This window comes from Sinohyriopsis cumingii, chromosome 15 (assembly GCF_028554795.1).
Source record: "Sinohyriopsis cumingii isolate HCF-2022 chromosome 15, ASM2855479v2, whole genome shotgun sequence".
Taxonomy (NCBI): Eukaryota; Metazoa; Mollusca; class Bivalvia; order Unionida; family Unionidae; genus Sinohyriopsis; species Sinohyriopsis cumingii.
This window is the reverse complement of record NC_142975.1, coordinates 116,776,416-116,791,905: the sequence shown is the minus strand read 5'-3', so window position 1 is coordinate 116,791,905 and position 15,490 is coordinate 116,776,416. Positions and strand designations below refer to the sequence as shown.

Below are 15,490 nucleotides of genomic sequence, written 5' to 3'. Positions count from 1 at the left end.
AAAAGAGAATACAAAAACTGGAATAGAAAACAAGTAGATAGAAATGACAATGTCAGAAAAAATGTTAGCCAAAGAAATTTTAATGGAAAATGGTTTCAAAACTTTTCAAACTGTACTTACAGAAAACAAATTCTTGAACAGAGAGATAAAAATCAAAGTCAAAAGTACAAGCCAAGTCATAGTTTTAGAAAAAAATTGGAGAATACTTATAGACAGACCAGAGGTCAGGGAAACAGAAATGGGTCAAGCTTGGAGACTGAAGTGTAAAGAAAGAAAGGTCCAAATTGATCAAACTAAACAATCTAGGGACTGATACAGGATATTTTGTAAATGTTAAAATAAATGGAGATTGCATTTCTTTGTTGTATGACACTGGAGTAGATGTTACAATTCTGAGTAGTAAAGTAGTAAAATCTTGGTCAGAAAACACACAACTGGAGGTGACTCCAGTCAAAAGTATGCTTTTAACTGTAACAGGAGAAAGCCAACCTTTTGCCAACCTTTTGATGGTAAAGCAGAGGTAGAAATTATGTTAGGGACTCATACTTTCACACATGAAGTATTGTTAGCAGGCATGCAACAAGATGGCATACTTGGTGTTAACTTTTTAAAGAAACACCAGTATGAGCCTATTATTAGTAAAGGTTTTTTAAATGTAAAAGGAGAAAATGTACCATGCTGAATGAAATCAGGTGAAAAGAAAACTATGCTGAAGAATTGCTTTAACTGAAAATGTTGTGACACTGCCTGAATCAGAAGTAATTGTAAATGGCAAACCAATCAGTCTGTAGGATAAGAAAGCAACTGAACCATTCTCAAAATTTATTGAGAAAACTGGTCTACTAGTAGCAAATATTTAGTACAAATGGACACATTCCTCTTGGAATAGCAAATTTAGGAGAAAAACTAGTTCAGTTGTATAAAAATACTGTTACTGCAGAATTACAACCAGTGCAAGTTGTACACAGTACACCAGCTGGTGCAATAAACTGAAAAGGGGGGTAGTGTTCAACAATTTTGTACCTTGATGATATCATCTGCTATTCAAAAACCTTTGAAGACCACTTCACTAATTTGGAGATAGACTGAAAAATGCTTACTTGAAATTGAATCCAGAGAAATGCAACTTGTTTCAAAAAGAGGTCACATTTTTAGGTCATAATGAAAATGATATATTTATTTTAGATTGTGATGCCTCAATGTGGTTCAAGGAACAGTACTCTCCCAAATCCAAAATGGAAAAGAAAAAGTAGTTAGCTACTTTAGTAAATGTTTCTCAAATACTGAAAGAAAATATTGTATCACAGGACAAGAACTTCTTGCAGTGGTAGATGCAGTTAAACATTTTCATCACTATCTTAATGGGCAGAAGTTCAAAGTGAGGACTGATCATGACAGTCTGAAATGGCTGATAAATTTTAAAATGGTAGAAGGTCAATTAGCTAGGCGGTTGACTTTTCTGGCTACCTACGATTTTGAGATTATACACAGGGCTGGCAGATTGCACTCTCATGCAGATGCGTTACCAAGACGTCCATGTGTCAAAATGAACTGTACCTATTGTGAAAATCAAGACGTCCACGTGTCAAAATGAACTGTACCTATTGTGAAAATCAAGACGTCCACGTGTCAAAATGAACTGTACCTATTGTGAAAATCAAGACGTCCATGTGTCAAAATGAACTGTACCTATTGTGAAAATCAAGACGTCCACGTGTCAAAATGAACTGTACCTATTGTGAAAATCAAGACGTCCATGTGTCAAAATGAACTGTACCTATTGTGAAAATCAAGACATCCACGTGTCAAAATGAACTGTACCTATTGTGAAAAAGTTGAAAATTATGCTGAAAGTGAATCAGAGAAAGAACACTAGCTTGTATTTCTATGCCCCCAAATCAGATAAGTTCCTTGTCTATTATATCCCATATAAACTCAAAGAAGAAAGAGATAAATAAAGAGTTATATAAAAGTGATATTTTCATATCATCACAAGATTTTTATTATGCCTGCTCCACATAAAACCAGCATCAGTTATTTGCTTCATTTTGACTATATGTGTTCTGTGGTTATTGGACACTCTTTTAATGACAATACTCTAGCGAGAAATCTGTCAAAGATTCCACACAGTGAAAAACCAAGTGTTGAGTGAAAACTGTAATCACTTGAAGGGTATAAGTGATAAACTCTGTTATGTTACAAAAGAGGTTAGGAAGAAACTCCCATCTCCTGACAGTAGCATAAGTACAGAGAGAAATATCACTTATCAGTCAAAAGATGATATGGACAACTTTGATATGTCCAGATTACCCCATTTACAAAATGATGGTACAGTTCTGAAAGTGGTAAAGGGGATAGTGTCAAGTGAAAAGAAATATGAAATGGTCAGATATTTCACATTACTGTCCTGAAATAAAATACTACTGGAAACAGATAGATTCCTTTGTAACCTCAAATCTGTAACCTCAAGGGTCTGGAAAATTACTCAGGATTTTAGGTTTTTGTTAGATCTTGAAGCTACATGGGTTCAAGTGACTGTTGCAATAGAGATAAAAACAACAATAAAAAGACGATAAAAATTCAGGACAGATTTATTCAATATTTCTCATCTGTAAAAAAAACTACACACTTTTACCAGTTTACAGATTCAATTTTATGTGCAGAAATGTATCCGTAGATAGAACCATAGTGGATATATCTATACAAGTTCATAATTTACTAAAACTAAGCCTGATTGTTAAAAATATAGCGTTGGCATATTATGTTGTGTTATGTATATTTGATTTCATTTATATCTGATTTAATTGTTTGTCAGTTTTAAAATCATTTTATTTTTTTTTTAAGTTCATGATATGTCAAAATAATGTAGTTCTGTCTACCTGGAACTCATACTTTTTCCAGAAAATAGTTTGAACGTGACTGTTTACTTCTGTAAACACTTAAGGCTGACCTGGTTCCTGACATTAATTCAAATTTAGAAACAGTTACGTCAACAATTTTTTTTATTTTTTTTATTTTTTTATTGTGGGAGTAATAAGAGTGAGATGAAGTTGTATTGAATACATGACCCTAGGCTTGTAAATAATTTTAGTGAAGTTAACAACTTTTTTTTCACGGTGTAAAATGATTGGTCATACAGGGGCTACATGATCTTTTATATGTAAACATGATCACCTGATTCTCTATTTTGCAGTTCAAGCATTTCCGAAATTGTGCATTAGTTAGTTTAAATAAGTAATGCTTTGAGAGAATTTAGTCAGTCTGGGCTTAAAAATGCTTGATGTCAAGTCGTTTCTTTCTGTTGTAGCCAGTTTTTGAGTTATATGTTAATTTTTCTTCAGATTATTTGGATTCTAAAAGATTAATTCATTTCCCTGGAAATATTTTTGTGCTCGTACAGAATTCTTGAACAAAGACATTTCTTTATAAAAAATTTGGATTTCCAAAACTGGAGGATTATTTATTGTGTTTCTGCAAGGACTTGTGCCTACAGGATACAGCATATGTCATTGTCTTCCATCTTTGATTCTTCGTCGGTACTCAAACTTGAAATCATTAGAATGTTTCAGTATGTTAGGACTTCTAAAATTTTATTCATGGATTATTCTTGGATTAATTTTGGATTTGATTCTTAAAACCGTAAGTTCTTATTTTTTCCATTATTACAGTAATTTTCCAGGGAAATAAAGAATTTGTTATATTTTTCAAAGCTTGTTGTTTTCACTCTTTCTTGTGTTGCTGTTTATTCGAGCCTAAACAGGTTACATAGGTGGTGTTTGAGATAAGAAGTTTTTAATTTCAGAATCCAAAATGGGTTCCGAAATTCATGTGTAGGAAATTTGTTTGTTTATGAGAACTAATAGTTCAAAGTCTACGTTCCAAATTATAATTCAAAATTTCATATATGAATTTTGCTTTGTTAAATGTTTTCATATATTACCTAACTCATTTTTCCTGATTTAATCACTCCTTCTCTCAAATCTTTATTCTAGGGCTTAACCTTGACCAGACCTCTCTAACTTTTTCTGTCTGTCCCCTTAGCTGACTACTACTATATGTACCACTACTTGGAACAATGACGCAGTTTATATACAAGTTTGGCACATGTAAGCATTCTGGTAAACAAAGCATAGATTGGTGGGTATTGTAATTGATCGTCAAATCCAAATCAACCATGCTGATGGAACGTGACCTCATGACTGTAATAAACATACAACTCAGTGCTTCAGTTCTTCTAATTGAACATAATATTAGAAAATATGATCAGTCATGACAGACCTACCTGAATATATGATTCTCATCTTCAAATGTTTGTGCAGGTAATTTAGTTTTAAATTCTTATATTGCTGTACAGAATATGCAAATGGGTAACAAACATTTCCATGTACGAGGGGATATCTCAAAATAGCTATGCTCGACTACAACATGTTGTGACTAAAATCAGCTGATCGGAGGATACACAAAGTAGTGGCATAGCAACATTTTCTGATTTATCCAACATAAAATAAAGGTAAATAAAAACTTCATTATTCATGGGCTGCTTACAGTTTACCTAAGAGACCTGTACTATTGTGTACAGTACTTACACAGTGCAATTCATGTATCACTTATATCCTTGTTCATTCACAAAAATATTAGATGCAGATTTTACTTTATTATCTTTGCTTTTACCAAAGTGCATTCTTCCCGATTACATTTCAGCTAGACACAAATAGCTGTTTCATTTACTTTGATCCATCTGCTCACAACCTATTTTTTCGGTGATATATGGATCCTACAAAGTGCTGTAATCTGGATGAAAAGTGCACATATTTAATTGTATAAGGCAGATAACCAGCATATTTTCACATAACTGTCATGTTCATAAAGAATGATCATAATATAGGTTAAAATTCTGAATACAGATTGACTAAGATCTTCATTGATCCTTTTAGTTTTGTGTTTCAACTGAACAGAATCGAAAATTTCCACGTATTGGCAAGATGGTTGTTTTGTCATCTCATTTGTTTATAATTGGCTGATTGGTCATTTGTTTCCTGATATTTGACAGCAATCCAGGCTCGTTAATTGTTTAAACCCTGAAACTGGGTAAAGAGGGAATTTTGTAAGGCAGTTATGCCAGTACTTTGATGTGTGATTGCCTTTATTCAATAATATCAGCATGATTACTGTAGATATGTAAATGTTTATTTACTTAAGGCCATTTATATTAATGCAAATTTTAACTGAGTTTTCTTTTTCTTCAGCATTACAATTATTTTTAAAGCATTATTTCTGAAAATTCTTTGATGTATTTTTGGAGATATTGTATAAGTTTGGTGCATTGGTGCATATGATTAAAATCCAAGGGATGTACTTCATATGCATGCAATGACATCATGATGTAAATACACTCACTTTAGGTGAGCACTGAACCAAATGCTACTGTTCATTGTCATCATACATCGATTACATTATAATGAAATAGGTATTTTCACTTTCAAGGCAAAATGTAAACCTAATTATTGAGATATTGATACAAAATTTGAATGCAATAATGCATAAACAAGAGATAGTAAGATAAAGACAAAGGGAGAGGTTACTGTTAAAACTGCATACAACAATTAGCTAATGCTTGATTCTAGTACAAATAATAAGAAAACAGCGGATAATTAAATATATTTATTGGTATTTCAGACAAATTAATTCATAACATTTCTGTGTAATAATTCAAGATAATAGCCCCTTAACCACCACAAAGTTAGTTTTTCTTTTTTAAAAATCTTGTTACAATCAATAAAATACATTGATCAATTAGTAGAAGAAAATATTGAAGGTTTTCCAAGACTTATAGTATAGGAAAAAATAACTATAATTTCTTGTTCCAACATTTATAAATCATAAAATTACTTTTGAAAATAATTAAGGTGTCCCAAGACTTACAGTCAGTATGGTGTTGCCAGTTAAAGAGTTAATCTTCAAAAGAATGAAGGTAACAAATGCAAATGAAACTTAAGGATGATAAACCATTCCAAATGAACATTAAATACAATCCTGAAATATACAAAGTTAATATGTTAAAATTCTTTAAAATCTGAAATAACATTAAATTGTAGAATCTTTAATATAAATGAGCTGATTTAAATATGGTTCATTTAGCAACCTTCATATTTATAACTTTGATAAGTTGTAAGAAAAATATGTCCTTGTTGGTCAAGCGAATTACATGCCAGGGCAAATGATATTTTTAAAGCCACTTGCCATGATCTGTGTGTTAAAACATTTCCTTGAACACTATACTCAATTTAAAGGTTTGTATTGTGTCTTTATCTGTTCTGAAAACTTGCACAGTACTGATAATATTACAGGGAGATATATTTTTACCATGCTTTTACTATTGTGTGATGGGTACTGCATCAAATCATTTGTCTTTGGAGTTACAATATGCAGCATATTGGGTGAATGAGCTTTTGTCTTTTTCTCAGAAGCTATTTGTGGTTTCCACATTAGTTAATTGTATTTTTATTCTGAAGGTCTTTATTTATTGTTGCTTTGTTGATATTAATGCTATTAAAACTCAGACATGAGGTGCACACTTAGAGGATCTTAAATGGGTAATGATTTAACATTGAATTTATGAAATGAGCTGAATAGTTTCCAGCTTTTTCAAGCTTTGGCGAGCAAAAGCTGGACATTATTGAGCGAGTTTCATAAATTTAATATTAAATCATTACTCATTTGAGATTCATTTTATCACATAGTTTTTATTTCATTGGAACATATTTAGATGGAAAGAAGAACAAATAATTTTGTTCATTCTGACAGACGTTGTACCTTTCATTTGTTGTGCATAAAAAATAGTCCCAACCGAGGTTGAACTAATATTGACATTTAAATGTAGATTATACTTTTCTTGCAAACTAAGAATCAAAGACCGCTCTTGTGACCTAGTGGTTAGAGCGTCCGCCTCAGAAGCGGGAGGTCATGGGTTCGAACCCTGGCCGAGTCATATGAAAGACTTACAAAAATGGTACTAACATCTGCCTCGCTTGGCACTTAGCATTAAGAGGTTAGTGTTAGGACTGGTTGGCCTGGTGTCAGGATAATGTGACTGGGTGGGACATCATGCTATGTGTCTGTGGCATGATGCCCCAGTGCTAGACATCACTATAAACAGTCACACTGCAGACATTGTAGCGATATGACTGAAAAATTGTTAAAAGCTACTTTAAAAATCCTAATCACACACACGCATGAATCAAAGAACCAGCGTCTTTTTGATTAAACAAAACATTTTACAAAAAGTCATTTACAAAAATTTCCAGAAGGCAGGGTTAAAAAAAAGTTTTCCCACGATCACAGCCAATCAGAAAAGAGAATAATGCACACTAGTTTCATGAGCTTATTTGGACCAATCAGAACCACATAAAGTGATATGTTCACATGTTATAATACCAAAAATATGAAACTGCACACACTTTAGGCAAAGTATACCGACTATGTGATAAAGGGCTGAAGTGCCATGATTTTTGTATCTGTTAACCCTAGTTCATCTGTTACATCCATTTGCATATTGATTTGATCCATGTATTATTTATGGGCAAGTTGGGTATAGCTTTTCATGAGGAATAAGTGTTACCCTAAAAATTAATTTTGCAGTTAATGTGCCTGATTTCCTAAAGACTATGCACAAACTGTATTTAGCTATTAAAAATTATGTTTATGATTTATATCTTTTTAGAGCTAATTTTTATATGAATGCATAATTTAACAGGAACCATGAATAAAGAAGAAAAGATGTGTTCAATAATTATGGGTAGTTTTCCTTCTTGAAAAGGGCTGTCCTGCACAGACCTGTTATGAGCAACCACCTTTTTTGATTGATTGTTGTAGGAATGGGTAGTTTCTCAAGACAGGTTTTACTGTATTGCTGTTTTTGTTCTTGATGACTGTAATTTTTATTATTATTATTATTCCAGTTGTTTGAATGGATAAATCCAAGGCTAATTATTAGTGCTCACACTCACCATGGGTGCTTTAGAGAACACAGTGATGGGACTCCTGAATGGACAGTGGCATCTTTTAGCTGGAGGAATAAAAAGAGCCCAACCTTTCTGATGGTAAATCTCTACTTGTTCAGTATTGTCTTTATTGCCAGCCAGAATAAAGCCTAACACATTTGTCATTGCCAGTTAACATCATCCTGAAGTATACAATGACTACAGCATATTTCTCTATACCAAATATCAGAAGACATAAAGTTACAGTTTTTATGGATTGATGGTGTATTAAAAAATTACAGTACATTATTATTTTCCAGTTATTTTATTTGCTGACACATTACAGTACAATATTATTTGCTGTAAGAAACATTATGGCACAGCATTATTTTGTTCTTTATCAGAATCATTATTGTACATTATTATTTTATTCACTGTCAGAATCATTATTGTACATTATTATTTTATTCACTATCAGAATCATTATTGTACATTATTATTTTATTCACTGTCAGACTTATTATTGTACATTATTATTTTATTCACTGTCAGAATCATTATTGTACATTATTATTTTATTCACTATCAGAATCATTATTGTACATTATTATTTTATTCACTATCAGAATCATTATTGTACATTATTATTTTATTCACTATCAGAATCATTAATGTACAGTGTTATTTTATTCACTATCAGAATCATTATGGTACAGTGTTATTTTATTCACTGTCAGACTTATTACTGTATTGTATTACTTTATTACTATCATACTTATTACATATTTTATCTTTTCAGGGAGTTATAACCAGTAACAACTTTGCCATCAGTCAGTGCTTTTTACCTCATGAATACACAGTTATCAGTATTTACATAACTGGAGTCTTTTTGATAATTCTTAGTCTGCTGATTCCTACCAAGTATAGTAATAAATCCAACAAGGGATTGGTGGTCATTAATAAATCAAACTAGGAACATCTGTGGAGTATTTTGTTTTCTGTAGTTTTTGAAGAAAAGTTTGGGATAATGGGATCCTGTCCCATCTGTACATGTATGCATAATGTCACACAGCTCTATCTATCCAGATAAAACAAAACTTTGAATTGTAAATGGTGATGCTTGGTTTCAGCTTTTGTTAGAAAGTTTGTACATGAAATTAAGTTTGTTTTGCTTGAAAAGCAGTTGATAATATCATGTTTATTGTACTATTTATTTAAGGGATTAGATGTTTACATCTAAATGCAGTACTGTAATTTATTACTATTTTAAAAATAAGTTATTGTAAGAGGTAAAAATGGTCAGTACTTTGAAAGACTGCTTCATTTTTTCAAATATTTTTTATTATATGCATATCAATTTTCTACCCATGACACAGAATATTAGCATCATTTCCTACATGCAAGATAACAATACTACCAGCAACTGTTCAGCTGTTGTCAACTTGGCCTCAGAAAGAAATGTTTTGAGTCATTCAGCTGTTAAATTCTTCCATGATGCTAAATTTAAGAACTGCACAATAAATGTAAATCACATACCATATATTTTCTAGTTAACACCCACAGTGTGTTACATGTTCCAAAAGGGTGGTGTTTATTAGAGCAATAATAATGAAAGCTAAAGATGTTCTTTTGATGCACTTATAATGACCACACATACATCTGGGCGTCTTTCTGCCACTGAATTAGGTCATTGTAAATATCAGCATATTTTCCCACTCAGCAGCTGGTTGAAGTGGGACTGGTAAGATTTTGAACTTACCATCCAGCTATTGCATCATAGTTTAACACTACATGCGTGCCTGTGACTTTAATAAATTTATACACTGTAACAGTGTCATGATATGAGACTGCTGCAGCATTGTATTGTAGTCGTAGATTAGAAGCAAATGGGTATTGAACAGCATAAAAGTCTTACACTGAATATTTAATATTGAAAGTCAAAAAGTTAACAAGCAAATGGCAAACACCATGCCAGCAAGACATATTATGTAGATAGAAAATGTGATAATGGTAGTATGCTTACATTGTGGACTACTCATTCTTGTATTGCACATATAGATAACAAAATAGTGAAGATTCCTCTTAAGTTTTAAATTTTCCGTCCTTAAAACAGGGGAGGGATGCATTCATTAGGGAATACAAGTCCCCCAAGCTTCAAAGAATTGGTGTTATTGACAGTCATAATAGTAACACTGAGTTACTGTTGTTCCACAAGCTTCATTCATAAATCTAATGTTCATGTGCATGTCAGCTGATCAAAATATACTTTGGTTATGCTTTAAGCGGAAGTTTGTATTCAAGTAGTTGAAATGTTTAGCAATTTCTATTCAGCTACATATTGTGACTTTGTTCACTTGTGCCAAAATTGATAAGTATGTAACAAAAATATCATTGTACTGCAATATTAATTGTTAGATCACTTCTCAGTGGCAGCATAATATTTGGACTATGACTCAATGCTTCTTCACATCCAGTTATGATTGAGATTTTCCGATGTTGATCTAGCAATCACAACTGCATTTCTGTGTTAATAATGATTGTTTGTTTGTGTTTGTGTCTGTGTGTGTGTATATATATATATAGAGAGAGAGAGAGAGAGAGAGAATGATTTTACTCTAAATCAAAATATATATATTTCAATATGTGGTCATGATATTGATTTATGGGAAATGATTTGACGTTTTTATTTTCAGCATATGCATTGTGAGACATAAATGATCAGGAATGTTTTTGTCTCACCTGCATATGCATTGTCTTACACTGATATCACTTTTGTAGCAGAGATGACAAGAGTTTATGCCCCCTGTAGCTAAGGTGAGTGGACATATGTTTGTCTATTTACATATGCCAGTGGCTACCAATCCTGAGATAGCGACTCAAATCAGGATTGTGAGGACATTCTGGAGGATTGCCGGTATTCTTTTTAGGGTGGCAAACCTTAAGAAAATGTGGAAATGTGGTCATGGCTTACGAAAACTATTTGTTTGGTTCACAGCCAAAAATAAGTTGGGAACCTCTGATCTGTGTAAAACCTTGTGATCAATCTAGCATCTGCATTTTTACTGGTTTTTAAATCTGATGTGAGGCTTCATCATATGAAAAGTTCAGATGAGTTAGATGACAATCACATTTGGGCCCAATTTTAGCCCTTAATTAAACATTGTTAATTTAAATTTCTTGTGTTATGACCTTTATCAGCATGAGTTGTATTCACTCTTTTCATCTGATTTCAGCCTATCATGTGGTGAAAAATGGCATTAAACCCCCAAAACTTGAGCAAAAGCTGGAATAAGTTTGATTATGACTATCCTTGACCATTCATTACAGAAGTATGGTCTTGATTGACTTAGGGTAGACATCCCACTGACTTGTGAACACTCTAGCATCCACTTTTTTTATTTTATTCAAAAGTAGATTTGGTATCAAGCTTCATGATAACAAGAGCTTAGAGGAGTTAAATGATGACCAGATTTCCACTGTCTTTTAGAGTTATGGCCCTTATCTGTGTGGTTTGTAAACACTTAACCCTTTACCTCATGCAGGCATCTATGGACGCCTCTACTCCATTCACATGGAAGTGCCTTTTTATGCCTGCTGTAAACATCAGCCATTTTGAGCTGGTTTTTGTAGCGCCACCTTCAGGGAAAACCCCACTATTAGATACTACATTCATTTCTGCGAATTACGTCAAATCACGGGGTCACTGTTTATGCACTGGTCGATATCTGCTATTTAAAGTTATTGGGTCATAATCTCCACTCTCCGAAATGGCATTCGCGGATTTCATTCAGTACTTACGAAGTTTTCACAATTAGAATCACAACTATGAAAGATTCAATAACTTAGGTAAAGGCTCTGATATTGATGTAGGCAGCAATTAGTTTTTATAAATGAGAAAATTCAGATGACTTAGCGATGTAGACGCAGACGTAAAACGTGTAAATTTTGAGTATGGGAAATGGCAACTATGGTTGGTCATGCGGCCTCACTGACATGACGGTGAACGAGTTCTCTCAAGATTTTAAAGCACATAAAAAATTCTTCCGTGAAAAATAATTACACAGCTATAACAGTCGGACTTTACTCTTGAATTTTTCCACATATAATAGACGTGTACCAAAAATGTAAAATGGTGAAAATTGCTGTTAAACGTAACATACGCTTCATTGTTTAAAGTTCACAGGCAGGCCTATGCGTATGCTGTCAACTAGGTAACAGGTGTTTTATTTATAGCACACTGCACTTTGTCACTATGCTGTATGAGGTAAAGGGTTAAGTATTCACACTTTTCATATGATTTTAAAAAGATTCTCGGCTTTTCTTTGCCAGAGTTGTAAAGAGTTAGATATTGATAATTGACCATATTTTCCAGAGTTATGGCACTTGATTGAGCTTTGGACCATGCTTTAGAGAAGCATGGTCTTGATTGACTCTTGTGAATACTTGACCATTCACATGTTTTTAAATCAACCAAATTTCAAACAAGATCTGACCATTTTTCACAGAATAATTGCAATTGATTGGTTTAATGAACTCATTTCTGAGTTCTCTATCAATCTGATGGTGGATGGGAGGGAACCTTGGCCACATATTTAAAGGGTTTTAAAATGGCTGTCCTTGTAGTGTTTTCAAACTTTGAAAAGAGGCAAAGAGTGTAGCTCAGTTTTGCTGTACAGATATAATTTGAAGAGATGTCAATTGGTTTAAAACATTTTGTTGGAGAACTCAACTGGTCAGTAATCATTCATGTAGGAGCCCAACCAAACTCAAGTTATATATGAAGACTCCACCAAGCTAGTTTGTAATATGAACATACCCACACCCCACTCCACCTAAATTTTGAACACATCTGTTTCTGCACAAGGGTTGATACCCTGCTAAATTCCATAAAATAGCTTGAAGCTGTCCAATGTATTAATCTTGTATACATGATTGCATAACAAGGGCATAGAAGAGACACATTCTGAACTATTTTTGAATATCAAATAGTAATAGTTGGAATAAAACATATTCTTCATCACAGCTAAATTGTTACTTTAGTTATTGAAAATTCTTTTAAAAACATTTGATGCACAAGAATTAAATTCAGATGTAATACAAATAAATTTCTTCTCAAACTTTTACCAAACTTACCCAGAAATATTCCGACCTCAGAATTAAACTTGACTTCAAAATAAGAAGAACAAGAAGAAAAAAAAGATTAATCTGTAGTTCAGTTTCAGGTTTTTAGGGTATTCAACTTAACATCGGTTTTTGCCATGTGTTAATAACTGCCAGACATATAGTGTAATACATGTTTGTGTAATGATCACAGACATATATAGTGTAATACATGTTTGTGTAATGATCACAGACATATAGTGTAATACATGTTTGTGTAATGATCACAGACATAAAGTGTAATACATGTTTGTGTAATGATCACAGACATAGTGTAATACATGTTTGTGTAATGATCACAGACATAAAGTGTAATACATGTTTGTGTAATGATCACAGACATAAAGTGTAATACATGTTTGTGTAATGATCACAGACATAAAGTGTAATACATGTTTGTGTAATGATCACAGACATAAAGTGTAATACATGTTTGTGTAATGATCACAGACATAAAGTGTAATACATGTTTGTGTAATGATCACATTGATCAGCATGCAGAAGGACTGAGAAAGTGAGCACAATGAGTTCCTTGATCTTGACTGAGTACACTTGAATTATTCAGCACTAGTTGCTGTGCTAACATGTATTATTCTGTTTATAAAATAGTTCATCTGGAACATAAATATGCACCTCTCTGTTTCATAGTTTAAAAATAAAACAGTTGTGTATACTATTTGCAGGTTCAGCAAACCAAAACACTGCATAATCAGTCTCTTGAAAAATAAAAAGATGGAAATGAACCATTTCTTCATAATATATGAAATGTCAAAGTGTATATACATTTTAATTTCATACATGAAGTTTTTAGTTGATGCAGATGTGTTCAGATAAACTATATATAATGCCATCAGTTCTTGGACAATTTGGATAAATTGCTCATATCAGATACACACATTCCATGGACATGATATTAAATTATATTTTTAGTCAAATAATATTTTGTATATAGTTGCAATACTTTTTTTTTTCAAGTAATAAAAATAATAATATGCACATGCATTGATATGTATAATTTTGTACATAATATAGTTTAAGAGAAATATTTGATGCTTCTTTATTGTAATGCGTTTCATTGGTTGTAATTTATATGCAATACAGAGATTTCAAGCTCTGTACCTAACCCACCATGTATCACCCATATCCTGTTGTTATGTACACGAGGATTGCATTGCACTGTAAAATCATATTAAGGTGGATTTGATTGGAGGGTCAGAGAAACTAATGATATATATATATTGTAAACAATTCTGTTCTTATATTTATCATTAACATAAGAAATAAAGACATCCTTAAGTGACAAAAGCTATGGCAGTGGTTTGTTGTAATTTATATGACATTTAAGCTTTGTTGTAATTTATATGGACATTTAAGCTTTGTTGTAATTAATGTGGACCTTTAAGCTTTGTTGTAATTAATGTGGACATTTAAGCTTTGTTGTAATTTATATGGACATTTAAGCTTTGTTGTAATTAATGTGAACATTTAAGCCAATTTTGAAAAAATGAGAGGTTAAAGATGACTTTTAAATTGGCATAGAACATTTGCACCATGCTTTAATTTTGTGCTGTGCCTTTGATATTTCTGTCTGATAGAACCTTACATATCCAAAAGGAATGGGATATATCAGTCACATCTCAGAAATTTCCTATACCAGTATTTATATACTCTACTTTGTATGATTCAGTGATATTTGTAGTTATTGTTAATATTATTGTCAATATTAAACTTACTCAGACATTATGTAAATGTGTCCTATTAATACATGTATTCAAGCTGGTTGGTTGCTTTCTTGTGTATGATGTAAAGAACTGAGATACACTTGTTTAGTTTTATTTTGATATTTGATATACTTTGTAGTTTCTGTGTTTTGATATTTTATTAGAAAGACAGAGAAATCATTAGCTCAACTGGTTCAATACAAAAGTTTTAGCTGTGGCCCTTCGTCTGATATCCTTCTGTCAGTTGTCATCCATTCTGAGGGAGCAGTTGTTGTTGCTGTTGTTGTGGGGTTTAACGCCATTTTTCAGCACAGGATAGGCTATACATGGCGGCCAGTGTTAATGGTGAAGGAAGAAGCCGGGAAGACCTGGAAAGAACCACGACTCACAAGAAGCTACTGGCAAGCTTTCTCACATACCCACATTGGCTGAATCTGAGAGGGAGCAGTTGTGTATTATCACTGCTTAATGTCTTGGAGCAGAGTCACGTTTTTCTAAATGATGTCACCACAACTGCTGAACAGAATTGTATTATATTTGGGGAAAAAGCTTCCATGTCTTAATACCTTTGAAATTTATGCAAGTGATGCTAATCTGCCATGAAATATGGCTGCCATTACTAAAAATAAA

General features: G+C 32.6%; 1 protein-coding gene across 2 annotated transcripts in view; it reads left to right on the top strand.

Moving 5' to 3' along the window:
- LOC149782548 (metallophosphoesterase 1-like) overlaps positions 1 to 14,448 on the top strand; it is a 42,438-nt gene extending 27,990 nt beyond the window's left edge. The window contains exons 8-9 of one of the 2 annotated variants that reach the window (XM_089933980.1): positions 7,959 to 8,099; positions 8,779 to 14,448. In XM_089933980.1, the coding sequence (XP_089790106.1) occupies positions 7,959 to 8,099; positions 8,779 to 8,952 (315 nt within the window). In that variant the 3' untranslated portion in view covers positions 8,953 to 14,448. Of the gene's footprint in view, positions 1 to 1,185; positions 2,728 to 7,958; positions 8,100 to 8,778 lie in introns of those variants that run through there. The other variant, XM_089933981.1, reaches the window with a different exon arrangement.
- The last annotated feature ends 1,042 nt before the right edge of the window (positions 14,449 to 15,490 follow it).